This window comes from Vipera ursinii, assembly GCF_947247035.1.
Source record: "Vipera ursinii genome assembly, chromosome: 12".
Classification (NCBI taxonomy): domain Eukaryota; kingdom Metazoa; phylum Chordata; class Lepidosauria; order Squamata; family Viperidae; genus Vipera; species Vipera ursinii.
In genome coordinates, this window is record NC_139525.1 from 20,583,375 (window position 1) to 20,610,465 (window position 27,091).

General features: G+C 43.5%; 1 protein-coding gene across 4 annotated transcripts in view; it reads left to right on the top strand.

Moving 5' to 3' along the window:
- Positions 1–20,418, top strand: part of HEPH (hephaestin) — a 111,841-nt gene extending 91,423 nt beyond the window's left edge. For 2 of the 4 annotated variants that reach the window (XM_083372228.1, XM_083372227.1), the window contains exons 19-22: positions 6,315–6,454; positions 6,728–6,890; positions 17,406–17,444; positions 18,127–20,418. In XM_083372228.1, coding sequence (XP_083228354.1) covers positions 6,315–6,454; positions 6,728–6,890; positions 17,406–17,444; positions 18,127–18,416 — 632 coding nt within the window. In that variant the 3' untranslated portion in view covers positions 18,417–20,418. Of the gene's footprint in view, positions 1–6,314; positions 6,455–6,692; positions 6,891–17,405; positions 17,445–18,126 lie in introns of those variants that run through there. The other 2 variants (XM_083372229.1, XR_014493635.1) reach the window with 2 other exon arrangements.
- Positions 20,419–27,091: the final 6,673 nt, after the last annotated feature.

The window sequence follows — 27,091 nt, forward strand, 5'->3', positions numbered from 1 at the left end:
TTCCCTTAACCTCAACCCTCCGTGTGTTCACGTTGTCCAATTATAGATCTTTACTTTCTTATGGGAATGGTCCACTTCTCCATCAGACACTTGTGTTAGTGACCTTAACATTCTTGCAGGCTCTCACGGTCTGTGAACGGCTTCTTAGAATCCCATTTCTTCCCTACGCTTTCTACCCCTACACTCTGTTTGTAGGGCATGTTGAGTAGTGATAGAGGTTAGCAGGCATCTTAGTGATTCAGCCTTGATACTGCTAGTTAGAATAATAGAATAGAATAATAATTTTACTGTCATTTTGAATGTACACTAATCACCATACATTAAAATGAAATTTCATTGCATACAGTTCTCAAAGGATCACCACCTCCAATATACACTACATAAATATGATAAAAATAAACAAATAAATACAGAATTATGCATATACCCATATATATTATATGACACAGAGAAACAACAGTCTAGTTTGGGTTATGTATATATGTGCATGGCGAGAAAAATTAATCTTGCAAGTTTACCAGATGGTAAGGAGTTTACCAGTTGTTCACGGATGCGCTTTGCTAGTCTTCTGCCAGTTTGTCCTACATGGTGGTGGCTGTTACATTTTTTTACAGTGTATGTTATAGATGATTCCTGGGTTTTGGGGGGTGGGAGCTAATTGGTGTTTTGGTTTATTTAAGATATTTTGGAGGAGTTCAGTTGGTTTCTGTGCTACAGTGATGTGTGGTTGTAATAGTCTGTTGGTTATTTCTGAGATATTTTTTATGCTTGATAGTGTTATACTTTCCATAGCTTGTGTTGGTTGTGCTGTGGTGGGTTGACTGGTCAGGCACATTTTGAAAAAATTGTGTAGTTATCCATTTGGTTGAAAGATATTTGTATAAAACATCTGTTTTCTTTTTCTGGTGTTCTGGGTTGTTGTAGTGTGTTTGTATTCATCTGTATAATGTTCTTATACAGCTTCTATTCTGGGGAGTTGAGTTGTAACTTTGGTAATGGAGCACTTGGTTAGTGTTAGTGATAGAGTTGTGCTTCTGATTTGCTATCATTTCCTCTGCTGATAACAACAACCAGAAAGGATAGCCTGTTATTTTCTTCTTTCCTTGTGAATTTTATTCCTTTGAAGAAGTTGTTGATTGTTTCATGTATTGAAATGTCCAGAATCATGGACCTCTTCCTCACTTTCTAGCTTCAGTTTCATGAATAGATACACCAACAAATCAGAGGAATAGCCCTGGGATCACCACTCTCAGGACTCATAGCAGAGACTGTAATGCAACATATGGAAACTTCAAGCTTAAAGTGTGTGCACGATATTGCCACCCTTACTGCTTCTTAGCTTGCCAACACGCTGGGTGAGGGGAGGGGGAAAAATAGAATGCAGACTCCAAACAACAAAAAAATCCAACTATGTGAATCAAGGATGTTTCAGCAGGTGTTTACCAACTGACAAAGACACTTTCTCATAACAGACTTTTGACACTTGATTGGACAATGTGACAGGCACTAATAGGGGAAGGGAGAATTGTATGTTTTAATTATAGCAGTTCGCACAGGAAATAATCAGAGCTGGTTTTGATTTCAGTCATGCTGAAATGATGTCCTCAATAAAGTTTAGCATAAAGAGATTGAATCATCTCATTGGTGCTTACTTGGTTGCGTTCATTAGTCGGAACCTTGACATTTGGAATTCAATATAATGCAAACACAAACAACAGAATATAATCCAACCAGTGTCTTAAGGTTCAAAAGAGCCGATTTTTTAACAAACTCAGAGAGCCCTACGCAAAAACTCATGGATAAAAATCCTAAAGGGGAAAACAACTCAAGAGGCATGAAAAATATGATCATAAAGCCCAGTCCAACACAATACCACTGAAAAACAAAAACAAGAAATCCAAGTAGAAACCAACACGGCTGCACAAAGATCTCTCTGATAAACTGAAAGACAAAAAGGAAAAATACAAAAAATGGAAAGACAGACACATAACTAAGGCAGAATATCAACAGACAGCCAGAACATGCAAAGATAAAGTCAGGAAAGCAAAGGCTCAGACGGAATAAAAAGTCAAAGATAATTAAAAAAATATTTCAACATATAAATAACAAAAAAGTCAAGGAAAGATGGCAATGAAGTAACTGGCAGTAGAGAGAAAGCAAAGCTGCTTAACTCATTCTTTGCATCTGTCTTCACACACAAAAAAAACTATAGCTCAACCTGCCAAAAACATAGCTGTAAAAAACAGACTATAAATAAAAATTAAAATAAGCAAGAAAATGGTTATATGCATCTGGATGCATATAAATCACCAGGATGACGGATTACATCCCAGAGTTCTGAAGGAACTGGCAGATATCTCAGAACCACTGTACCATATCTTTAAAAAATCCTGGAGCACAGGGAACTACCAGAGGATTGGAAAAGAGCTGATATGGTTCCCATCTTTAAAAAAGGAGGAGGGAAAAAACAGAACCCAGGAAACTACAGAAAAATCAGCCTAACATCAATAACTGGGAACATACCATGTTACCCCAAAAATAAGCCCCTCCCCTAAACTAAGACGTACCTTGATTTTTGGGGGGGCTAATATAAGCCCTACCCAAAAATAAGCCCTAGTTAGGACCCTGACCACTCTGTCTCACCTCGCTGTCGCAATGGGGCAGGAGGCCATGCAGCACATCATGCCCCTGCCACCACAACACGGCAAGGCAGGTGGGGGAGGGGGTGGAGCTGTCCCACAGGCCCCATCCACTCCTATCCGCTTACCGGTACTTCACACACACACCCGCCAGGCCATTGCTTGATCAGTGAATGTTCCCTCCCGAGCCGGACTGCCATGCCACGACGGATGGGATAGGCAGGGTAGGCCCGGTCCCCCTCCACTATTTTTGAGCCAGGGGGGAGTGACGGCAAAAGGCTCCACTGCTGCTGTGCGCTGCTGGAGGGGCTTAAGCTTCACCCTGCCCGGGTGTAGTTGCCATCTCTTTGTCTTCCACCAACTCTCCCGGTCGCCTGCCTCCACCAGCCCTTTGTTGCCTGTCTCATGGAGAACAGAGAACAGAGAACACAATGGCTCTGTGCAGGGATGCAGAGCAGAGAACAGCACTTGCTTGCTCCCTGCATTGCCCCACATCTCCCTTCTGGAAATGGCAGCCCCATTTCCTGCTGTTTCTCCTCCAGCAGCACACAATGGCAGCAGAGCCATTCGCTGGCACTCCCCCCTGGCTCCGAAATGGTGGAGGTGGACTGGGCCTACCCCGCCCATCCCATCCGCCATAGCATGGCCGTCTAGCTCAGAAGGGGAATGAAAGGTCGCCTATCAAGAAATGGCCTGGTGGGTGGGGGCTGAAGTACCAGTAAGCGGGTGCGGGGCCCGTGGGGCAGCTCCACCCCCTCCTCTGCCTGCATCACCTCGTTGTGGTGGCAGTGGCGCGATGGGCTGCACAGCCTCCAACCACAAGCGGCCACAGCAGAAGTGGGCCAGCAGCCACACAGGGCTGTTGGTGCCGCCACCGCGAGGTGAGGCAGGTGTCACGAAAAATATAAGACATCCCCAAAATTAAGACCTAATGCCTCTTTTGGAGGCAAAAATAATATAAGGCAGTGTCTTACTTTCAGGGAAACAAGGTACTTGTCCAATCGTTCTTCATAGGTTTTATTTGACAGTCCCCTAATAATTGCTTCTGTCCTTCTCACAGATTTGTTCCAATTTCTGTGAGTCTCACAGTCCCTTCCCTTCCAGCTCTGTTCTTTTTTATTATTATTTGTTTATTTGTGTATCAAGCAAACATTAAGTCAATAGCAGTTTACATCACATTGCGAGGAGGAAATAAGGTTGTCCCGTTACATATAAGAAAGCAACCACAAAGAAAGGAAAAATTATTGCATATAACAAGTAATAAAGTTCAATTAATAGCTCTTTTTGACATCCAATTTTACCATTGACTCCAAGACAAATAATAATCTGTGTCCCCTCATCCCCTTAACATCATAGTGAGCCGATCTGATTCCGCACAGTTCATTATTTTCTGAATTACTATTTGGTCGGGTGGGCTAACATCCATCTTCCAATATTGGGCCCACGCCAATCTTGCAGCAGTGGTTATATGTAACAACAGGTACCACGCAGTTCTGTTTATATTTCGTGGTCTTATCCCCAATAAAAATACCTCAGGACACAATTGTATATGGTATCCCAACATCTCACTTAGCCATTTCTGAATATTCTTCCAGAAATTCATAGCCTCTCGGCAGGTCCACCATTGGTGGAAATATGTGCCTTCTTTGACACCACATTTCCAACAAATTGGGGATGTTCCCGGAAACATTTTGGCGAGCCTGGCCGGCAGTAAATGCCAATGATATGCCATTTTATATATATTTTCTTTGTATGCTATTGACCGTGTTAACTTAATGTTCTTAACTCAAATTTCGCTCCACCTCTCAATATCTATTGAGCAACCTAAATCTCTCACCCAGGCATGGATCAAGGCCTTCACGCCCTCCTCAGCTACTTCCATAGCCATAAAAAATTTATAACACTTAGATAAGATCATATCATCCACTCCCAACAAAATCCTATCCAGGGTATGGAGCTCTCGACAAATTCCTTCATGTATTTACTACTAATTTGCAGATAGGTCCACCAATCTAAATTTAACCCCTGTTCCTGAAGTGATAACTTTGTTTTTAAGTTCCCATTTAGATCTAATAACTGTTTATAAGTCAACTTTTTCTCAAAATTGTATAAAGTCGGATAGATCACAGCTTCCAGGGGTGAGGTCCAAGGTGGCACTTTATTATAATATATTTTCCTAATTCTGGCCCAGATCTCAATCAAAACTCCACATAAATAATGTTTAGTAAAGTATTCTGGGGGTCTACCTCTTTCCCACCATAGGTGGGCGTGCCACCCCTGCTGGAGATCGTGGCCTTCAATTACCAACAAACGTTTACGTGCCAATGTGACCCATTCACGAATTTCATACCAGGATCGCTGAATTATAATAGTTTTGCCAATTTGGAACCCTGAATCCACCTTGTTCTTTCAGTTTCTGCATCATTTTTAACCTAATTCGGGGTTTCTTGCCCTGCCAAATAAATCTACTGGTACTCCTATCCAAATTCCTAAAAAAAGTTTTATCTAATCTAACCGGGGCCGTCTGAAAAAGGAATACCAATCTAGGCAAGACCTGGGTTTTGATCAAAGCTATCCAACCCATTAGCGAAAGTTGTAGCTTACCCCATTTCTCTAAGTCTTTCTCCAATTGTCCGACCAATTTTAAATGATTATCCACCTTTATTGAGGAACATCTATCAGACAGTCATATACGCAAATATTTAATTTTACGAACTATCTGGAAGCCCAAAGTATTTTGTAGTTCTAATCTCTGTATTCCCGTCATGTTTTTAACTATAATATTCGTTTTTTCTTTATTTATTTGTAATCCAGCTACTTCACCAAATTTCTGTATCCTATCAATGTCGGCAGCCAGAAGTTAATGGCTCTTCTAAGACAAAGACTAGGTCGTCTGCAAATGCCTGAACTTTATATTCTTGTTCTCTAACCTTCAGCCCCAGCTCTGTTCTGATTAAGATGATTTTCTTACCTCTACAAAGCAATTACAGGCAGGCTTTGATTTACAACCATAATGGAACCTACCAGTTGAAGTTGTGACAGTTGTAAAGTTTGACCGACACAATTGTAGGAGGGCTTTGGGAGGGGGGTCAGTAATTAAGTGAACCTGGGTTTTGGCAAAAATATTGTAATTCGTGGTCATGTGACCACAGGATGCTGCATATGGCAGTAAACATAGGCCATTTGCCAAGCGCCAAAAATGGGCATCATGTGATGGAGGGGGGAAGTCATTGAAACTTCAGAACGAAATCATAAGTACCTTTGGGGGGGGTCCATTGTAACTTTGAATGGTTGCTAAGCAACTGGTCATAAGTTGAGGATTATTTGTATAGACCTTTTGGTCTACATAATTTATGATAGTCTCTAAATTCTTCATTAGGCAAGATTTGACAGAAGACGAGAGAGAGAAGAAGCCAAAACTCCAAAAGTAGAGCAGCAAAGTGAAATGCAGTTCAAAGTCCTCCTTGGGATAAAGATTGTAGTTAACCACATTGTTTATGGTGGCTGTGATCGAGTCACAGGCAGGCAGAATAATTGCTGACAGTTTTTCAGAGACAAAAGGCTCTGATGCTAAGGAGAAATGCAAAGGCTCATTTTGGAAGGGTGAGTGGTTCTTTGATTCTTCACGAGACAAATGCCCTATCATTATTAAGCAAAGATCTCTTCTTTCCTTAGCAATCAATGGTAAAATATATGCAAACTTGCCCGGACTGGAGATGTGTGAAGGAGACTGGGTGAACTGGTATCTGCTGGGAATGGGCCAGGAGATTGACGTGCACACCGTTCACTTCCATGCAGAGACATTCATTTACCGGGTAAGTCTCTCCCAAAACCGATGCAGAGGCTTCCTCCCACCCCACTTATAAAATCAATCTGGGGAAAGAGTCTGTCTTGCAGTTAATTTGTGTGTCCCAACTTGGCAGGTTGATTTATTTCCTCTCCCCACATCTCACCAAGCAAACTAAGTTGAGCAAACTTATAAAATGCCTAGCTTTCTGGCCGTGGAATTGGTAGTAGCTAAACATTACCCTCTAGCCATTACCCCTGTTCTAGATTTTCACTCATTATCCTTCCATTTTGTGTGTCAGAATGGCAAGAGTTACCAGGCCGATGTGGTGGATCTCTTCCCTGGGACCTTCGAAATGGTAGAGATGCAGGTTGGCAATCCTGGCACCTGGCTTCTTCACTGCCATGTGGCTGACCATATCCATGCTGGCATGGAGGCCCTTTTCACAATCCTACCCCACCAAGGTAAGAAGAAAGCTTGTGTTGTAAGAAGAAAGGTCATGGGCTTAATCTGTTTTGGGGACTGTGCCGTTCAAAATCATTCAGTGGCTCCAAGGCATATCTGACCTCCTTGGAAAGCAAGGATGAAATTCCAGAACTAGGAAAGTTTCAGGATAAGTGATGGATCAGTAGAGAACAGCAGCTGGAAGATCCAAAAAAGTAGACGACACCAAGCTGGCATGAAGATAGGCTTAAAATACAGGAGGATCTGGACAGACTCGAACACTCGGCACTATCTAACAAAATGAAATTCAGTGGTGAAAAAAGTAAGGTTCTACATTTAGGCAAGAAAAATCGAATGCACAGGTATAGCATAGGTGGTACCTTGCTCAATAGTAGTAACTGTGAGAGGGATCTCGGAGTCCTAGTAGACAATCACTTCAATATGAGCCAGCAGTGTGCTGCAGCTGCCAAAAAAGCCAACACAGTGCTAGGCTGCATTAACAGAGGGATAGAATCAAGATCACGTGAAGTACTAATACCACTTTACAATGCCTTGGTAAGGCCACACCTAGAATACTGCATCCAGTTTTTGTTACCACGATGTAAAAAAGATGTTGAGACTCTAGAAAGAGTACAGAGAAGAGCAACAAAGATTAAGGGACTGGAGGCTAAAACCTACAAAGAACGGTTGCTGAAATTGGGTATGTCTAGTTTAATGAAGAGAAGGGTGAGTGAGGGGTGACATGATAGCAGTGTTCCAATATCTCGGGCTGCCACAAAGAAGAGGGAGTCAAGCTATTCTCCAAAGCACCTGAAAGCAGGACAAGAAGCAATGGATGGAAATTAGTCAAGGAGAGAAGCAACCTAAAACTAAGGAAAAACTTCCTGACAGTTAGAACAATTAACCAGTGACAGTTAGAACAATTAACCAGCCACAACAGGCTGCCACAAAGAAGAGCAAGTCAAACTATTCTCCAAAGCACCAGAAGGCAGGACAAGAAACAATGGTTGGAAACTGATCAAAGAAAAAAGCAACCTGGAATTAAGGAGCAACTTTCTAACAGTGAGGACAATTAACCAATGGAACAGCTGGCCTTCTGAAATAGTGGGCGCTCCATCACTGGAGGTTTTTAAGAAGAGACAAGACAGTCAAAAACTCAAAGAGACAGACTTGCCAAAAAATCCCGGAGAATATCAGAAATATATGAAATGGGAAAATATCAATGATGGAGATTACTGAAGCCATAAAAAGACAAAAGAAACATAAGACTCTGGGGCCAGATGGACTTCCTGCAGAATTTTACATTGCATTACAAGATGTATTAGGTCTGAGGTTGATAGAACTGTGCAATGAAATCTTTTTGGAGACTAAAATACCAAAGTCGTGGACTGAAGCTAATATCAAGAAGATACTGATCTGACACATATAAAAAACTACAGACCAGGGCTTACGGTTCCTGTTTTTCAGCAGAGCAGTTGGAAGATTCAGAATGCCGAACCCTTCGGCTGAAATTTCTTTTTGTTGGGGACCCTAAGGGGCCAGAACCCACCCTGAAGGAGTGGAATGAAGGAAGGAAATCCCAGGGACTTAGGAGAGATGGTGGTCTCTCCAAACAGTCCAGGAGAAGCCTCCCAGAAACCAACAGAATGTCCAGCCATAGCTGAAAACAACAGAAGTCATAAGCTTTTAAACTAAACGGATCTTAAACAGCATGCTTGAATCTGGTAAGAATATTGATTTTCTCTATCCTACCTATTTTCCTGAAGAAGAAAGTCCCAAAAATAAGAGATCTCCAGGGGGGGAAAAAAGGAGGGGGATTTTACTCCCTCCTTTTGGTTACCGGAAGTGGCGAAACTTACCCTTTAGAGACAGAAAAAAAAGACTAGAAAGACCTGAAAAATGAGCAAACACTGACACCTACTGGATTTTTTTTTCTCTGACCCTCAAAGTTCTTTAAAAATGCAGCTGTGTAAACAAAGTGAGAGTAACAAATCTGAAGCAATGAATACTTTACAAAAGGAAACATATGATAAGCGGCAACCATTTCAAAGGACAATGATTTTAAACCACAAAGAAATACAGAACAACCTTGAGAATATGAATCAACTTATCTCCAACTTAATTTCACTCCAAGAATTTTCCCAGGAAAATATTACTGTATTTTCAGTCATCTCTAGACTGAACATAATTCTGAGAATAGAGACTTAACGATGGAACCGTATAAAATAAAAAATCATGATTTAATTCAAATGGGAAATATTTCAACATGTCTAAGCAACTTTGAAGATAAGGAAAAGAATGAGGAAAAAATACTTCACAGGGAAACGAATGATGCAGCAAAACATACTGATTAAGAAAGGCAATGGCCAGAGAAAAAAGATTAAAATGGAAATCAAGAAAATAGATGATGGGACTTATCAGAGAGAATATTTAAAAAACAAACATTTGTTTGAATATGGCTAAAAATGGAAAGACTTTGGAATATATTACTCTTAGAGAAATGAACTTTTTGTTAACTAATACAATAAGACATTTGTTTGAATATGGCTAAAGAAATGGAAAAACTAAAACTTTGGAATATATTACTCTTAGAGGGATGATTTTTTTTAAAATTAATACAATATGTTTTTTTTCTTTTCTGTAAAAAAAGTTGAAATGATTTAAACAAAGCAAACGTTTTAGTTATTTAAATGTGAGGATAAGAAAAGCATTAAAAATGTGTTTTGAATGAGAGTTAAAGGATTAGATGATTAGATTTACTGAATGGAATGCTTAAAGTTTAAATAGATTAAATACATTCTCAGCTATGGTCAAAAAGAATAAGAAATTGAGGGAATAAATATATATTAAATTAGGGATACATATTTTAAGTCGTATGTTATTTTTTTGTATCTCCGTGCTTTTTTTTTTCTTTCTTCTTTCTTTCCTCTTTTTTGTCTCTCTCCTCTTTACTTTTCTCTTTTTACTTTTTTACTTATTGATTAAGAAATATAAAAGTATGAGAGGGCTTATACGGAAAAAATAGAATTAAATCCACCAATGTAAATGTAGTTAATTGTTGAGAAAATTGTCACTAGTAAGAATATTTAGAATTTGGGGGGAGAAATAAGCTGAAATAAGCACGGTAACAGGATTTACGATAAGGCAACTAAAATGACAAATAGAATTATTGGAAAAACTATATACTTAATTGTTGTTTATCAAAACAATGAGAATTGTCTTAATCTAATGTTTTGCAAAGAAAGATACTTTGGGAAAAGGGAAAATCAAATGAAATTAACGTATGGAATATAGATTATAGAAATCAGTTGTTAAAGATTGTCTTATAAATGTTACCCAGACAACATACTGTTTACAAATTACTGAATGATTTATGTTATGTTAAAAAATACCAATAAAATATATACAGAAAAATAATAATAAACTATAGACCAATATTGTTATTAAATGTGGACTATGAAACTTTTGCTTCAATAATGGCAGAAAGAATTAAGAAATTCCTGACTGAATTCATACATACAGATCAAAATGGCTTTCTACCTAAAAGACAGATAAAAAACAACTTAAGAATGATTTTGGATGTCTTAGAGTACTATGAAAATCATCCAGGGAAACAGATGTCATTAATATTTCTTGATGCACAAAAAGCTTTTGACAACTTAAACTGGCAATTTATGTTCCAGCAGTTGATGGAAATGGATTTCGGGAAAAACTTGATAAATGCAGTTCAAGCAATTTACCATAAACAAATGGCTAGAATAATCCTAAATGGAGACTATACGGAAAACTTAGATACCAAAAAAGGTACAAGCCAGGGATGTCCATTATCCTCACTGTTATTTATATAAACATTGGAAGTATTGACCAGAAATATTAGACAAGACATAGAAATTAAAGGATTGGAGATAAAAGAACAAAAATATAAATTACAAGCCTTTGCGGATGACTTGGTTTTTATTTTGGAGGAGCCACTTGAAACAGCTGCTAACCGTTGGAGAAAATAGAAAAGTTTGGAGAACTGGCAGGTTTGAAAATAAATATAGATAAGACTAAAAAAAAAGGCTTCCGGCTTTTGAAGATGGCGGACGTGTCGGGCTGAGCTCCGTGAGCTCCGGTTGTTGGGCGTCCCTTGGGAGCCCCTCAGGGGTCTTTTTGGTCCCGCTGGGTAGGGGATGTGGATTGTTAAATCCATGAAGCTGAATTTATGAGGCAAATAAGGAGGTAGTTTTGCTATTTGCCTGTTCCATTTGCGTGTTGCCTTTTCCATCGCCTGTTCATCTTCCACGGTGTTGCTGGGCTCGGCTTCTTCGGCCTGCCAGTTCCTGCTGCCCTGGTGTCTCCGGGCCTCTCCTAGGAGGCTGCGGTCGGCGGCGGGGGTGTTTCCAGCTGTTTTGGGCCGCCATGGGCCGTTGGGTCGGCGCTGCTGTCTTGGACGGTTTTCGGCCGTTTTCGGCAGTGTTCTCGGCGTCCTCGGAGTTCTCAGCGTCCTCGGAGCCCCAGCTGATCGGCGCTTCCGGGAGAGGGGAGGAGAGCCTGTGCAAGATGCCTGCAGACCATTCTGGCGGCAGCGGCGGCGGAGACATTCTGTTATTGGACCTGCCTGTGCTGTTTCTTTGGCGGCTGCGGCGTCTTCGGGCCGTTTGGCGGCGGAGAAGACGGCCGCTTGCTACTTTATTGACAAGGCTGCCCCCTGTGCTGGTTTCGAGCCGCTGCTGGCGACGGAGGCGGTTATGGCGACGGCGTCCTCGGGCTGCTCTGGGCGGTGGAGAGGACGACCATGGCGACAGCGACTCGTTTGGTTCCGGCTGCTTGAGGTGATGGCGGCGACGGTGATGGCGATGGCGGCGTCTTCGAGGCCCGCTGGCCTGTTTTACCGGCAGCGACGATGGCTGTGGCAACGGCGGCGACATAGCAGACTACCAACTTATTAATTAATTTATTTATTAATTCTCCATCTGCCTCCTTTTTTTCCCCTTTGGACTGGGACGGACCTGGGCACAAGCCACAGTGGGAGAGTGGCTTGTTTTACATCAGCAGCCCCATAGAGGTGGGAGCTCTATGGGTTCTGCCCCACCCAGGGTGTGCATTTTGGACCATCCCCGGGAGCAGACTTGCGCCCCGTTGTGAGAGGACGGGTTGTGGTCTGCCCCTGGGAGCATCCAACCGAGTGGCAGTAGGTTGGTGGATGGCCCAAATGTTCCACTCCTTACCTTCGAACCTCCTGTTGGATTTTTTAACCATTGGACTGCCCTCTCTGGACTTGCTCGGACTGTATGTACCGATATTCCGATACGGACTTGCTTGCCCTCAGGGGTGCCCCCCTCTCCTGGGTGCGTCCCGCCTTCTTTCCTATCCCCAGTCTCGATGAAGGGCCCACTTATTGGGACCCTGAGAGATGGCCGGGTAAGGCCAGGGGCTCTCGATATAAATTTAATAAGAGGCCCCTGGTTAATTTTTTAGTCAAATTTTTTAGGGGGTTGGGGAGGGGGGTGGGGGGTAGTGGTTATCTGGCTGTGGGGGGTGGCCATACAACCATGTTGCAGGCCAGGCCTGGGTCTGACGGCGTTCGGCGGGAGCGGGTTGTGGTTACATCTGGGGCTCGGGAGCAGATCGTGGGATTACCGATTCCCACGACACTGGGGTATGGCAGCAGGCGTATGGACAGAGGGCCGTATCGTTACCGGGAGGGCCGTCTCCGCTGTTTGCAAGCGGTGAGGCACTCCGACCCTCTGGTTCTTCCCCGAGGTGCCGGGAGCGAGGATGTGCAGCCTCCTGAGCTCCGGCTGGTGTACCTGAATGCCAGGTCTGTGGTTAATAAGGCTCCCCTTGTGCGGGATCTGGTGGAGGGTGAGCATGCGGACCTGGCTTGTATTACCGAGACCTGGTTGGGTCCAGAGGGTGGGGTCCCTTTGGTTGACCTTTGCCCACCAGGTTTCCGAGCGCTACACCGGCCTTGGGCTCAAGGTAGGGGCGGGGCAGTGGCGCTTGTTATTAGGGAGACCTTATGTCCGCGGGAGACCACCGTTCCTCAGATAGTCGGGTGTGAGTCTCTCTTTTTGAGGTTTGGTTCGGGGGCGCAGTTGGGCTTGCTGCTGGTGTACGTTTCGCCTAGTCACACAGCGGCAGCCCTGCCCGTGCTACTCGATGTCCTCTCTGGTTTGGTGATTGAGTTCCCCAAACTTCTAGTTTTGGGTGACTTCAATCTACCATCCCTGGGAGGGTCATCTGAGTTAGCCCGGGAGTTCATGGCTTCCATGACGGCCATGGACCTGACGCAGGTAATTTCTGAACCAACTCATGAGGGAGGCTATACCCTTGACTTGGTTTTTTTATCTGGACGGTGGTTGGATGATCTTGGTGGGGGCTCTCCATTTATTATGCCCCTGTCATGGACCGATCATCACCTCCTGCGGCTGGTCTTCCGTCTTGCCACCCCCCACCGTGGGGATGCGGAACCAACTAGATGGTACCGCCCCAGACGCTTAATGGACCCTCTCGGGTTCCAGGCAGCGCTGGGATCCCCACCTGCCTCTGTCGCTCACAGCTCGGCGGATGCCTTAGTGGAAGCCTGGGAAAGGGCAGCCACTGAGGCACTGGACCGGGTTGTACCCCTGCGGCCCCTGACCCGGTGCAGATCCCATCGAGCTCCATGGTTCTCCGTGGAGCTCCGGGAGATGAAGTGTCGGAAACGGGGCCTAGAGAGCTGCTGGAGGTCCAGCCGATCCGAATCCGACTGGTTGCGGTTAAGAACCTATATTAGGTCTTATCTCGCAGCGATGAGGGCAGCGAGGTGCAATTACTTCTCTGCCCTCATCGCGTCCGCAGATAATCGCCCGGCCGCCCTGTTTAGGGTGACTCGCTCCCTCCTTAATCAGGAGGTGAGGGAGGATCCCTTGCAGGATCGTGCCGAGGAGTTTGGTCAACATCTGTCGGATAAAATCGCTCGGATTCGGACCGGTTTGGACTCCAGCTGGGCAGAGTCTGACGATCAGGACACGGGCGGTCTTGTCAATGTTATCTGGGAGGAGTTTGATTCTGTGACCCCCGATGAAGTGGACAGGATTATGGGGAGGCTGAGTTCCACCACATGTTTATTGGATCCGTGCCCTTCCTGGCTGGTTTATGCAGCCAGGGAGAGGACACGAGGCTGGTTCCAGGCGGTGATATCTGCTTCTTTGAGTGAGGGTAATTTCCCCACCATCTTGAAGTGGTGAGACCTCTCCTCAAGAAGCCTGCCTTGGACCCAGCTGTCTTGAACAACTTTCGTCCAGTCTCCAACCTTCGCTTTCTTGCGAAGGTTGTTGAGAGTGTGGTGGCGCATCAGCGGATTATCTGGACCCGTACCAATCGGGTTTCAGGCCCGGGTACAGCACGGAGACGGCATTGGTCGCTCTGGTGAATGATCTCTGGAGGGCCCGGGATAGGGGATATTCCTCTGTCCTGGTCCTATTAGACCTCTCGGCGGCTTTCGATACCATCGACCATGGTATCCTGCTGCGGCGTCTCAGGGATTGGGAGTGGGAGGCACAGTTCTTCGGTGGTTCTCCTCCTATCTCCTGGGACGTTCGCAGTCGGTGTTGGCAGGGGGGCAGAGATCGGCCCCTAGGTCTCTCGTTTGTGGAGTTCCTCAGGGTTTGGTTCTCTCGCCTCTCCTGTTCAACATCTACATGAAACCGCTGGGTGAGATCATTCGTGGTTTTGGAGTTGGGTATCATCAATATGCTGATGATACCCAACTTTTCATTTCGACCCCAAACCACCCCAGTGATGCCCTCGCTGTGATGTCCCGTTGCCTGGAGGCGGTTTGGGTCTGGATGGGGAGGAACAGACTTCAACTCAACCCTGACAAGACTGAGTGGCTGTACATTCCGGCATCCCGGGACATTCAAAACGTTCCATCACTTTCTATGGGGGGTGAGTCTTTACCCCCCATAGATAGGGCTCGCAACTTGGGAGTCCTCCTGGATGCACGGCTTACCTTAGAAGATCATGTAGTAGCCGTGACCAGGGGGGCTTTCGCACAGGTTCGCCTGGTGCGGCAGTTGCAGCCCTATCTAGACCGGGATGCCCTGTGTACGGTCACTCATGCGCTCGTGACCTCTCGTCTTGACTATTGCAATGCTCTCTACATGGGGCTTCCCTTGAAGACCACTCAGAGGCTCCAACTGGTACAGAATGCGGCCGCGAGAGTTGTCTTGGGAGTTTCCCGGTACTCCCATGTTACACCTTTGCTCCGCGAGCTGCATTGGTTACCAGTTGTCTTCCGGGTGAGGTTCAAGGTCTTAGTGATGGTTTTTAAGTCCTTACATGGCATGGGTCCGGAATACCTCGGGGACCACCTGCTGCCGGCGTCGACTCCCCTCCGCCCCGTGCGTTCCCACAGAGAGGGCCTCCTCAGGGTGCCTCCAGTCAGAGAATGTCGGCTGGTGGCCCCCAGAGGGAGGGCCTTCTCTGTGGGCGCTCCGGCTTTGTGGAATCAGCTGCCGGTTGAGCTCTGGATGGCACCGGATCTCCGCTCCTTCCGGCGCGGGTTAAAGACCCATTTATTTGAACAAGCTGGCCTGGCCTGATGGGGAATTACTTAGGGTTTTAATATTCATATATATTTTTTATTGTTTTTATTGTGGGCAATAATTTAATTCTTTTTTAACTTTTGTACTTTTGTAGTTTTAAGATATGCCCTGTTCACCGCCCTGAGTCCTTCGGGAGAAAGGCGGTATAAAAATTTAATTAAATAAATAAATAAATAAAGTATTAACAAAAAACCTAACAGACAAACAGAAAACTCAACATAAAAAAGACAAACCTACAAATAACTAAAAAAAGTTAAGTATCTAGGAATCCACCTAACAGCAAGATGTATAACATTAAAAGAAGATAACTATGAAAGATTGTTGAAACAAATAAAACTGGACTTGGAAAAGTTGAAAAATCTTCAACTGTCGCTGTTAGGAAGAATAGCTACAGTCAAAATGGAATATTTTACCGAAAGTACTCTTCTGATTTCAAATGATCCCTGTAAAATTGGGAAAGGTTTTCTTTGATGACCTAAATGCAACAATATTGAGATTTATCTGGCAAGGGAAGAAAACACGAATCAAAGTAAAAATGTTACAAGAAGCTAAAAATAGTGGAGGATTTGGACTCCCAGACTGGAGACTATTATCAAGCAGCCATTTTACCATGGCTTAAATCAGGGGTCTTCAAACTCGGCCTTTTTATGACTCATGGTCTTCAACTCCCAGAATTCCTCAGCCAGCATGCCTGGCTGAGAAATTCTGGGAGTTGAAGTCCGTGAGTCATAAAAGGGCAGAGTTTGAAGACCTCAGGCTTAAATAATGGATTACGTTGAGAAATAAAAGACTATAAATAAAAGCTAAAATGTTTAAAAATACTTCGAATAATTGCTGGAAATGTAAACAAAGGCCAGGTACCTACTACCATATCTGGTGGGTATGCCCTAAAGCAAAAAAGTTCTGGCTTAAGATACATACAGGGTTGGAAAAGATGACTAAAATACAGGTTGAATTTAAACCAGAATTGTCTCTGTTAGGAATATTAGGAGCTAAGTATGAGAAGGAGAATGAGTATCTAATATTGCATGTATTGACAGCAGTGAGAATAGCATTTGCCCAATACTGGAAAAGTGAAAACCTACCAAGTGAGGAGATTTTAATCAAGAAAAGTTTAGCAGAAATGGACAGATTAACCTTACAGATTAAAGAGAAAGAGGATTCAATTTATTTTAAAACATGGGATAAATTTTACCAATGGTTAGGAAAACGAACTTGCAAGAAATGAATGTTATATGTTATTTTGAATTTATATTAGTAAGGAGAATGATATGTATTAACTGATACCATTTATGATTATCGTTTAGCATATATATTATAGCTATTTACTGTTATATTAATTAGTGTTAATTGAACATATGTACCCAGACAATCGTCTGTTTGCTAAAGCTTGAAAATGTTATTGGGGGGCAACCCCAAGGTTGTTCCCAACCCCGTTCCTACCCCAATCCCGATCCTAACCCCATCCCAAATCCTGATCCCCTTCCTAACCCTAAAAAATTCAATAAAAACGCTTATAAAAATAGTTGAAGTACAAAACAGTTGTATAATCAATTCATATTGACTTTGTAAGTTATTAAAACTGAAATGAACATAAAAAAGTCACTTGTCTGAAATGTCTCCTGGTTGAGCTGTCACTAGAAGATCTCCAAGGTCCCTTCTAGCTCTGTTCTATCTAAGTGCAGTCCAGGTCCATTCCAGTATTCGATTCAGTCAGAACCATTCAAAACCTCAGTCTCAGTTGCTAATCCAGCAGCACAATAGAGTTCTGGGGATGGACATAAATGTCTGTTTGCCACAGTTCAAGGGCTGAATGTGATGCTTAACGAAAAAGTAGATCCAGATTCACTTCTCTTTGTAGAAGCTGGATTCCACACACAGATCTTTTGAGCTGCTTTGTGATCCTCAATTCCCTTTGTGCTACACAAAACAGTCCTGATTCTGCAATTTATTTCTTTTCAGGTGCAGAGCATTGCAGATACCATGTATTCAAAATTACAGGTACCGTGTTTTCTTTTCATACTTCTTTTCAGATATCTCTTTCAGATATCACGATTGATAGAGATATTCAAAATTTGAAATCTTTTCTCTCTTCCATTGTTCTTTTCCTGTGGTCCCAAATAATCATCCTGAAATATTGTTAATCTCTTACAACTCACTCTCCAGCAATTTTCCTCTGTCTTCTGGAAATTCTCTTAATATTAACTGGTGCACCCTTATTCATCACAATTTATGCTAGCAGGATTGCCTCTTACCCATGGTTTTCTGATTTCAGGCTGTGGTATAGGTAAAGCTGCTGCGTCTTAGCTATGGCATTTTAGCTGAAGCATGATTAAACATCATGCTCAGCCATGCTGTACTTGAATCATATACTGTATGAACAAGACAGGTCAGTTCTTGGTTTTGGCTTGGCAATTTCAGGAAAAACCAGGGACTAGTGTAATATATGAACCCAGGCTTAAGCTCAAGAATGACACAACTGCAAGAGATTCTGTTTGGCCAACTTATTTCAATCCCAAATTCTAAATGATTTCACAGGATTTCCAGTTTAGCCATGGTTTTTTATTTACTTCAGTCAGCTATTATACGATTATCGCTGTTGTTTCCCAGTTTTCAGTGGCTTAAGTTATTTAATTCCTCTTTTTTCGTAGTTTGGCTTTTACATAATTTGTTCTATTTCCAGCAGAAACTTCTGATGAGGTAACTGGGGGTCCTTCTGGAGAAGAACATGTGGAAGCTTCTGAAGAAAAAATCTCCCATGACATCATTTTGTTTGGCTCAAGGCTAGACCATAGACATTTAGAAGCAGCAATTATTACTCTTGTTATTGCTGGGGTTGTGCTCTTCATCACTGCCAGTGTTCTTCTTGGTGTGATCATTCACCTCAAGAGACAAAAGAAGTTGAGACGCAACAAGCGATCTATATTGGACGAAAGCTTCAAACTGATGCGTAGTCAGAAACATGACCTTTAGAGAACAGTGGAAGAACCCTTGGGAGCTTTTAAGCCAGGCAGTAGTGAAAATGGCTCAGAATAGGATACAGCAATCATTTTATAAAAATTCAATAAGAAATGTTACTAGTAAGTCCTTCTGCTAAAAATTCTACATTTTAGGGTTTCAGGTATCCCAAGACTCAGATGGATTCCCAGATCCTTATACCCTTATTCTGTCCTGATGAACAGGACAGAACCTTAAGTAAAGCCACCCAGAATTACCTCAGGTGAGATGGGCAGTCAATAAATTTGATAAATAAATAAATTCAGACTGGATGCTCAGTCAAGAACTTGGAATCCCTCTGGTCAACAGTTTCCATCATCCCTATCTGATGTTACAACTTGAGACCTGCATTCCTTCATTCTTGGGGCAAGTCACCATTCTGTGAGATTAGCCAATTACAGTTTCTATGTGTTGGAACATAACACCTGGCTGTGGAGAAGCAACAGGCACAGAGATGGTTCTTCAAGAGGGCAGGGCAACAAGCATTCCTTTGAAACAGGCTTCCACCATGAATTGTGGAATTTCCTTGCTTTGACCTCCTTTCATTCCTCAGTAGTCTTTCTCTCAGAAGAACTCCTTTTTGACTCAACCAGAATAGGACTTTCCTCCTGAAAGACCAATGAAGACAAATCTGATCTAGCCTCTAACTAAAAGAAATGGAAGAATCGGGATTTGGGGATCATGTTTGTTGACCAGCCTTTCCTAAACTAGGAACTCTCCAGATGGGATTGCAACTCCCAGGATTACTGGCATTGCGGAAAGTGGGGTAAACAATCGTAGACATGGGGTGGGCAACACTGAGAATAAAAGTTTAATTAGACATTAGTTTATTAAAGTTGAGATGGTACCATTATGGATACATTCACATCTACATTATACGATTGCTGGATACCTGATGAGAACCTGATTTCCATCCAGATTTCAAAGACTAAAAGGGCATCATCCCAACTAAAGGCGTTCTGGACCTTAGTCCAGTGCTCAGGTTGAACCAAGGAACAAAAACCCGAAGATAGTTATGGTTTTGGATCCCTTCATTTTGGAAAAAGAACTTGGCAAAGACCTTCACAACTGAAATAGAACCAAATCTTTTAAAGATCAGAATGAAAGGGAATTGAAACACAAGATACAAACTGCATGACAAGAGTGATATTCTTAGGCATTCATCCCTGTTACTGGTGCTCAGTTCAGGCTTCCAGCATAGGCAAGAAAATCAAGTTGGCAGCCACAATAGTGTGATCAAAACCATCTTTTTATAATGGGTGTGTCACATAAAAAACAGATGGGAGTTTCACTCATTCTGATTTAGTTGTCATCTTGGCTTTCTTGATCTGTGGGTGTCCCTATCTCTGGCCAAGGGACTTGGTACTATATAACAATCAGAATAGAGCTGGAAGGGACCTTAGAGGTCTTCTAGTCAAGCAGGAATCCCGATATCATTTCAAACAAGTGGCTGCCCAGTATTAAAAACCTCCAATGATGGAGCACCCAAAACTTCTGAAGGCAAGCCATTCTACTGGTTAATTGTCCACACTGTTAGGAAATTTCTCTTTAATTCCAGGTTGTTTCTCTCCTTGGTTAGTTTCCATCCATTATTTTTTGTCTTGCCCTCTGGTCCCTTGGAAAATAAGTTGACCCCGTCCTCCTCCTTTTGGCAGCCTCTCAAATAGTGGAATACTGCTATCATGTCCCCCCTAGTCCTTCTTTTCTCTAGACTGGCCATACCCAAATCCTGCAATCGTTCTTCATATGTTTTTGTCTCCAGGCCTTTAATCATCTTAGTTGCTCTTCTTTGCACTTTTTCCAAAATCTCAATATTTTTTTGTAATGTGGTGAGCAAAACGGGATGCAGTGTTCTAGATGTGGCCTTACTAAGACTTTATAAAGTGGTATTAATACTTAACGTGATTTTGATTCTATGCCTCTGTTTATACAACCAAGGTTTGTATTAGCTTTTTTGGCTGCTGCTGCACACTGCTGGTTCATGTTTAAGGGATCATCCACTAGGACTCCAAAGTCCCTCTCACAGTTGCTGTTTTTGAACGAGCTCAACACAGAGGGGCCTGCATCCACATGCTGAAGCAAAGCAAGCAGCCGGGGACAGAGTGCACTTACACAGTCTGGCCAGCCATATGAGAGACTGGCCCAAGTGCATGCTGGTTTACCAATTTCAGGAAGGACAAAACAAAGAGAAAAGGGCCCCCTTGAAGCCAAAACAGAAGACATGTGGGACAGCAGGTTATTGAGTTCTCTCCTCAATCCAGTGAGGAGGAGGGATCTCCGACCCCCACCAAAGCGGGCCCAGTCTTGTACAAAGTGACCGCAAGGGGGAAGATGACCCAATGATAAATGACACTATCATCCCTATAACAGCCAGGGTGAAGGTTTTGGTTCCTTCTTGGGAGTAAGCAGGTTCTCATGGTCCTACTGGACTCGGGGTGCATCAGATGCTTGGTTAGCCCCCAGGTGGCTTCCCCCCTGAGGGTCTCAGTTTTTGAAAGCAGCTTTGGGGGCTACAATGAATCAAATAGCCTTGAGCTTTACAGGCTCGGTCAGGCAGGACACTGGTACTCTGCCTGTTATGGAACCATCCAACTTGGAAAACACCATGGGCTGCTTTAGTCCACTGCACCATCATCACATCAAGGAAGCCCGTTTTTGCATCATGGTGACATCATGTGCATCGTGCTCAGAGAATGATGCCATGTTATGTCACTTGTTTTAAGCACCTTTAACTAAACTCAGCTCACACACTGGCTCACTGTTTCTCAACCTGGGCAACTTCAAGATGGGTGGGCTTCAACTCCCAGAATTCCACAGCCAGCACACATTAAGGTTAGGGTAGACTGGGGAATTCTGGGAGTTGAAGTTCTCCCATTTGAAAGATGCCAAGATGGAGAAACATTGCGCTACATAGAAGCTAGCACTAGCAAAGTGTGGCATGTGTGTGTGTGTGCAGAAAACCATCAATGTTTTTTTCTCAATCCCTTCAGCACCCCTAGAGAGGAAGGAGGATTGAAAAATTGTGATTTTTCTTGGATCGAACGAGGTTTAAGGAGCAAAATGGGTGCATGCAGAGGTTTGAGGCATCTGTTTCAACCTCTGAATGACCCTCAAAACTTTTAGACTGCAATGTAAATTGTGTATTGTGCAGTCAACTGCCATTTACCCCAATGTTTCTTTAGTTTAGCTGGCTAGAGAATTCTGGGAGTTAAAGTCCACCCATCTTAAAGTCGCCAAGGTTGAGAAACACTGGTTTACGCTGGTTCAGCCCTGAAACCGACTTTCCAATCTCTCCTAAACATTCTTTCGTGCTGAAGGAGACATCAGTTTTTCTACTGATTTTTAAGCTGCTTTCGAGTTCTCCTTGCAGGGTTTTCCAGCTTGCTTTCTTTCCTGGACTTGGCATCTCAGAGTTCCCATTATAACAAGCCTAAATAAAAATGGCAGGTTACAACTGAAGCAATGTGGGAATCTCCTGCTTTGCCAGCACATCAAGGGTGCAAATGGTCACACGTGACCCTCCCCAATCCTGCAACTATGTGAGGCTCCTCTCCGCTATTCCCCCACCCAAATTGGGTGGGTGCTGAACGGTCCCCTTGCTCTGGTGAAGGGTCCAGGTGCCTCTGGCAACAAATAGGCTTCCTGAAACCAACCCAGGATTTTCAGCCTGTTACCAAGATTGTGGTTGGCTTTGCCCCCACTCATCCAATCCCCAATGGTTTGGGGACATTGGGGAAAGGCTGCTGGGAGTTTCTCTTGGAAGGAAGCAGGAGGAAGGGAGGAGTGGCTGGGGAGGGGGAGGCATTTTCAGATTGGGCATGTTGCATTTCCACCTTTGGGCTTCTCAGAGGCTGTGAGAGAGGCTTGGTGCCCTAGCAGTGCCTCCAAGGGAGCTGAACTGAAAATGTCGGCTTTTTCTCAGCAGCTGTACATTTTTATTGAGGGGGTGGGTGGGTTAAGGGGTGAATTTAAGGCAGAGTCTCCTGCTTGAGCAGAGGGCTGGACTGGAAGACTTCCAAGGTCCCTTCCAACTCTGTGATTCTGTTATTCTTTGTGGGCACCTGCACTTTGTTGCCAGTGATGAGATCAGTGGGAAATGGACTTATCTTCTATCTCTTTCATGTTTCTATCTCCTTTTTCTTCCTTCACTTTCTCAGCCTCCTCCAGATTTCTGACTGGGGGCTTCTCCATGGCCTCCTCCCCATCCCCAAAGCCCTTTCTCCTTCAGATCTCAAGCACAACGCAAGCAGAATCATTGAAATTCACTCCTACTTTGCTTGGACCAAAATCTCCCTTTGTCTTGTTCTGGGAAATTGAGAAAGGGTTTAAATCCGGTTGTCTAGCTGTCTATCAAAGCCATTCACCAGTCTTAGCAACTTTAGTATGAATTAATGATATTCTGGAGAGTCCCTCAAACTGATCTATCCTTTTAGAGGAACAGAGTCCAGGAAGTCCTTGACTTTAAACCACAATGAGGACAGAGAAATTCATTGTACAGTAAGACGTCACCTGACCATGACTTGCAACCTTCCCTGCTGGCTTTCCCATTGACTTTGCTTGTTGGGAGCCTCTTGAGAAGAGTCCAAATGGTCACTAGGTAACCCTGAGAGGCTGCAACTATCATCAATGTGAGCCAGTTGCCAAGCACCTAGATTGTGATCATGTGATTGCAGGGACACTGTAATGATCTGCTTTTAAGTTGTGTTTTTCAGCTGTGTGGTAACTTTCAGTAGTTCTAATCTAAATAAATGTTCATAAGTCAAGGACAACCTGTTTTGCACACATTCAGAGAATTGTGGAATGTCAGCTATGACATGATAATCTAGTCTAACCCTGCTAGGAACCCAGGAACCCACTGCCACAAATCATAAAATGGAAGCTGTGGAAGGCACCTTGTGGGGTCAGTGCCGCTGAGCAAGGGAAGCCCCTCCCTTGGAGGAGAGGTCTCCGACCATGCCTGTCGCTGCTCGGTCTGATCGGTGGGTAGGGATGTTTGCCTGCCTTCCTCTTTTCCAGCACACCCTCCCTTGCCAGAAAGGGATGCAAACCTCCAGGAGCCCTACTTCATTGCCACCCCCATTCCCTTCATGAGGACTTGAAACTTGTTCTCCTGGTCACAACCAGGGCTTACCAGCTGTCTCTGCACAGCAGAACCAGCTGCAAAAATCTGCCCGAGTTTAGCAAGTTGGAGGTCACTTCACTGGGCTTACAAGAATGAAGCCAGGTGCAGTGAGGCCCACAACCTCAGCCAGCCATTTGTGAAGGTTGTCAAAGGCCACAGATGGAGCTGACGTTGGCAAGATTCTTTGGGAATGGTTTGCCATTGCCTTTTTGCTAGGGCTCTGAGAAAGTGTCTGGCCCAGGGTCATCTAGCTGGCTTTGTGATCAAGATAGGACTATAACTCATGGTCTCCCAATGCCTTGACCACTCTGGCGATATCCATACAACCCACTTAACCTGATTACTTCACCAACAGCTGCATTCACACTTGCAGCTTTTAACCCTGGTTTGTTTTCTGAGTTTGAACCTGTTGGCCAATAGGTCGGTGCATTACATTACAGTACATTACATTAATGCAGTACATTAATTCAGTGGTGAGAAGTTGAACCACAGTGTATAATTGGAATAAGATGAGGATCCTTTTCTTCCTGCAAAGTCCTTATCCACACAACATACTTCACCAGGCCGGGGAAATATTCCTGCAGACCCTGAGACAAAACACAGGTCTAAATGCAGCCTCCTGAGAGCCTTTAACAAACCATGGATGACATGGTTTGTTAAAGGCAGTCTCACCTGGGGCAAATCTTGAAACTAGGCCAACAACTAGGGATATTTTCTTATCAGTTACATAGTTGGTAGAATGTCTTCTCCAGGGACCTTATTGCTTGCATTACAGGCCTTTTATGATTAATTTCAACATGAACAGATAAGAAAAAAAAGAAAGAAAACAGAAAAGGAACTTTACTCAAATACTAAATAAAATTTCTTAATCCCAATCCTTATTCATATTAATTTCAAAAAAGAAAAAAAAATTCCATCTACTATTTACATTCTCCCACATTTCTCTAAATTCTAAACAAATTCTCAATTACGCGCCAAAAGCACCTATCTCTATTAACCTTATTAATCTCCAACCAAACTAAACTATGATCAAAAATAGTTCTTGCATATATCACACCAAATGTCTCACAGTTCCAGATCATCCATCTATACGTCTAGGACACCATTCCAATCTCCAATGAAAATAAAATAAAAAATTTAAAAAATTTATAATCCAATTAAGTAACCTTTATATGTAGTAAGTTAAGAAAAATCAACTTGTTATTGATTAGGAGCTTGCGTACCCAATCAGTGGCGTAGCGTGGGGGGTGTTCTGTCTTGCAATCCATGAATTTACACGAAAAATTTTATCCATACTTCCCTCAATTTCAGATGCTGGCTGGCCCATTACCAGTTCCAAAGCCTCAGAGATCAGCTGCTTTAAATCTTCTTTAGAATTCTCCTTTAAACCCCTAATTCTAATAGCATGCTGCATCTGTTGGTATTGAACAAGGCTCAATTCTCCGTCCATTTTGTCCCTTATATTTTCATTCTCTAATACCTTTGCTTCTAATATAGAGTTCTTTTGACTGAGATCCTCCACTTTTTCACCCAGCTGTTGCACACATTCAGCTACACTTTCAATCATAGACAACATGTCTACCCTCATTGCTCTAAACTTCTCTTCCATCTTCTTCTCCAGTTTCTCCTCCAGCTTTTTCAACTTTTCATCCATCATATCAGACATTAACCGTGAATGCTTTTCAAGGGCATCTTGTAAATCCTTAAGCGTCAGTGCCGGAGGAAATGCAGGAGGAAGCAAAGCTTGCAACGAGGTCTGTTGCACCGGGGAAGACCCCGCACTCCGAAGAGCTTTAGAAGTCTTGGCCGCCATCTTTCCCCACTTTCACTTATTGCGCACTTTCACTTTAAAGCTATAAAATCCATTGAGCTAGAGAGTAAAGCTAAAAGTCCACATCACCTTGACCTCCTGTACCGCTCTGCCTGCATCTTGATACTCAAAAGTATTTCCTTTTGACAGGGGTGGTTGCTAACGCCTGGCTCTGCTCCAAAAATCACGGAGCAGAGACGCTGCGCAGCTCGGAGCAACCCAGGCTTCGGGAGGGCTCAATACTTCAGCCGCCCAAACTCTCAGCTCAGGCGGCCACGGAGAGCTCAACCCCTACCTGGGGCCTCACCCACTCCTCTTCTCCCGAGGAGGGGGCTTCAAATCCATCTAAAGAACTGATCGGCGCTGTTTATGATAGAAAAAACACAGCTGCGGAGCGGGCAGCCCGGAGACGGCTGTCTTCGGCGTCGCGTCGCCAATGGAAGTCATATGTGTTTGTTTTTTGAATTTGAGCTCTATCTGCAATGGGCACTTTTCATGACATAAGCAGTTTTTCCTAACAAATGCAAGATATAACATGGGCTATCTCTGCAAGGAGACATCAGATCTGCAAATATCATGGTTTTTTGGTCTTTGCTTAGCCAGGGGAACATGAATATGTGTTTGTTTTTTGAATTTGAGCTCTATCTGCAATGGGCACTTTTCATGCTTTAAGCAGTTTTTCCTAACAAATGCAAGATATAACATGGGCTATCTCCGCAAGGAAACATCACATCTGCAAAAGTCATGGTTTTTTGGTCTTCGGGGAGGCGGGGGAACATGAATATGTGTTTGTTTTTCGAATTTGAGCTCTATCTGCCATGGGCACTTTTCACGCTATAAGCCGTTTTTCCTAACAAATGCAAGATATAACATGGGCTATCTCCGCAAGGAGACATCAGATCTGCAAAAATCGGGGTTTTTCATCTTCGCTTAGCCGGGGGAACATAAGTATGTGTTTGTTTTTCGAATTTGAGCTCTATCTGCAATGGGCACTTTTCATGCTATAAGCAGTTTTTCCTAAAAAATGCAAGATATAACATGGGCTATCTCCGCAAGGCGACATCAGATCTGCAAAACTCATGGTTTTTTGGTCTTCGGTGAGCCGGGGGAACATGAATATGTGCTTGTTTTGCGAATTTGAGCTCTATCTGCAATGGGCACTTTTCATGCTATAAGCAGTTTTTCCTAACAAATGCAAGATATAACATGGGCTATCTCCGCAAGGAGACATCAGATCTGCAAAACGCATGGATTTTTGGTCTTCGGGGAGGAGGGGGAACATGAATATGTGTTTGTTTTTCGAATTTGAGCTCTTTCTGCAATGGGCACTTTTCATACTACTGTATAAGCAGTTTTTCCTAACAAATGCAAGATATAACATGGGCTATCTCCGCAAGGAAACATGAGATCTGCAAACGTTATGGTTTTTTGTTCTTCGGGGAGGAGGGGGAACATGAATATGTGATTGTTTTTCGAATTTGAGCTCTTTCTGCAATGGGCACTTTTCATACTATAAGCAGTTTTTCCTAACAAATGCAAGATATAACATGGGCTATCTCCGCAAGGAAACATCAGATCTGCACAACTCATGGTTTTTTGGTCTTCGGGGAGGTGGGGAAACATGAAAATGTGTTTGTTTTTCGAATTTGACCTCTATCTGAAATGGGCACTTTTCATGCTATAAGCAGTTTTTCCTAACAAATGCAAGATATAGCATGG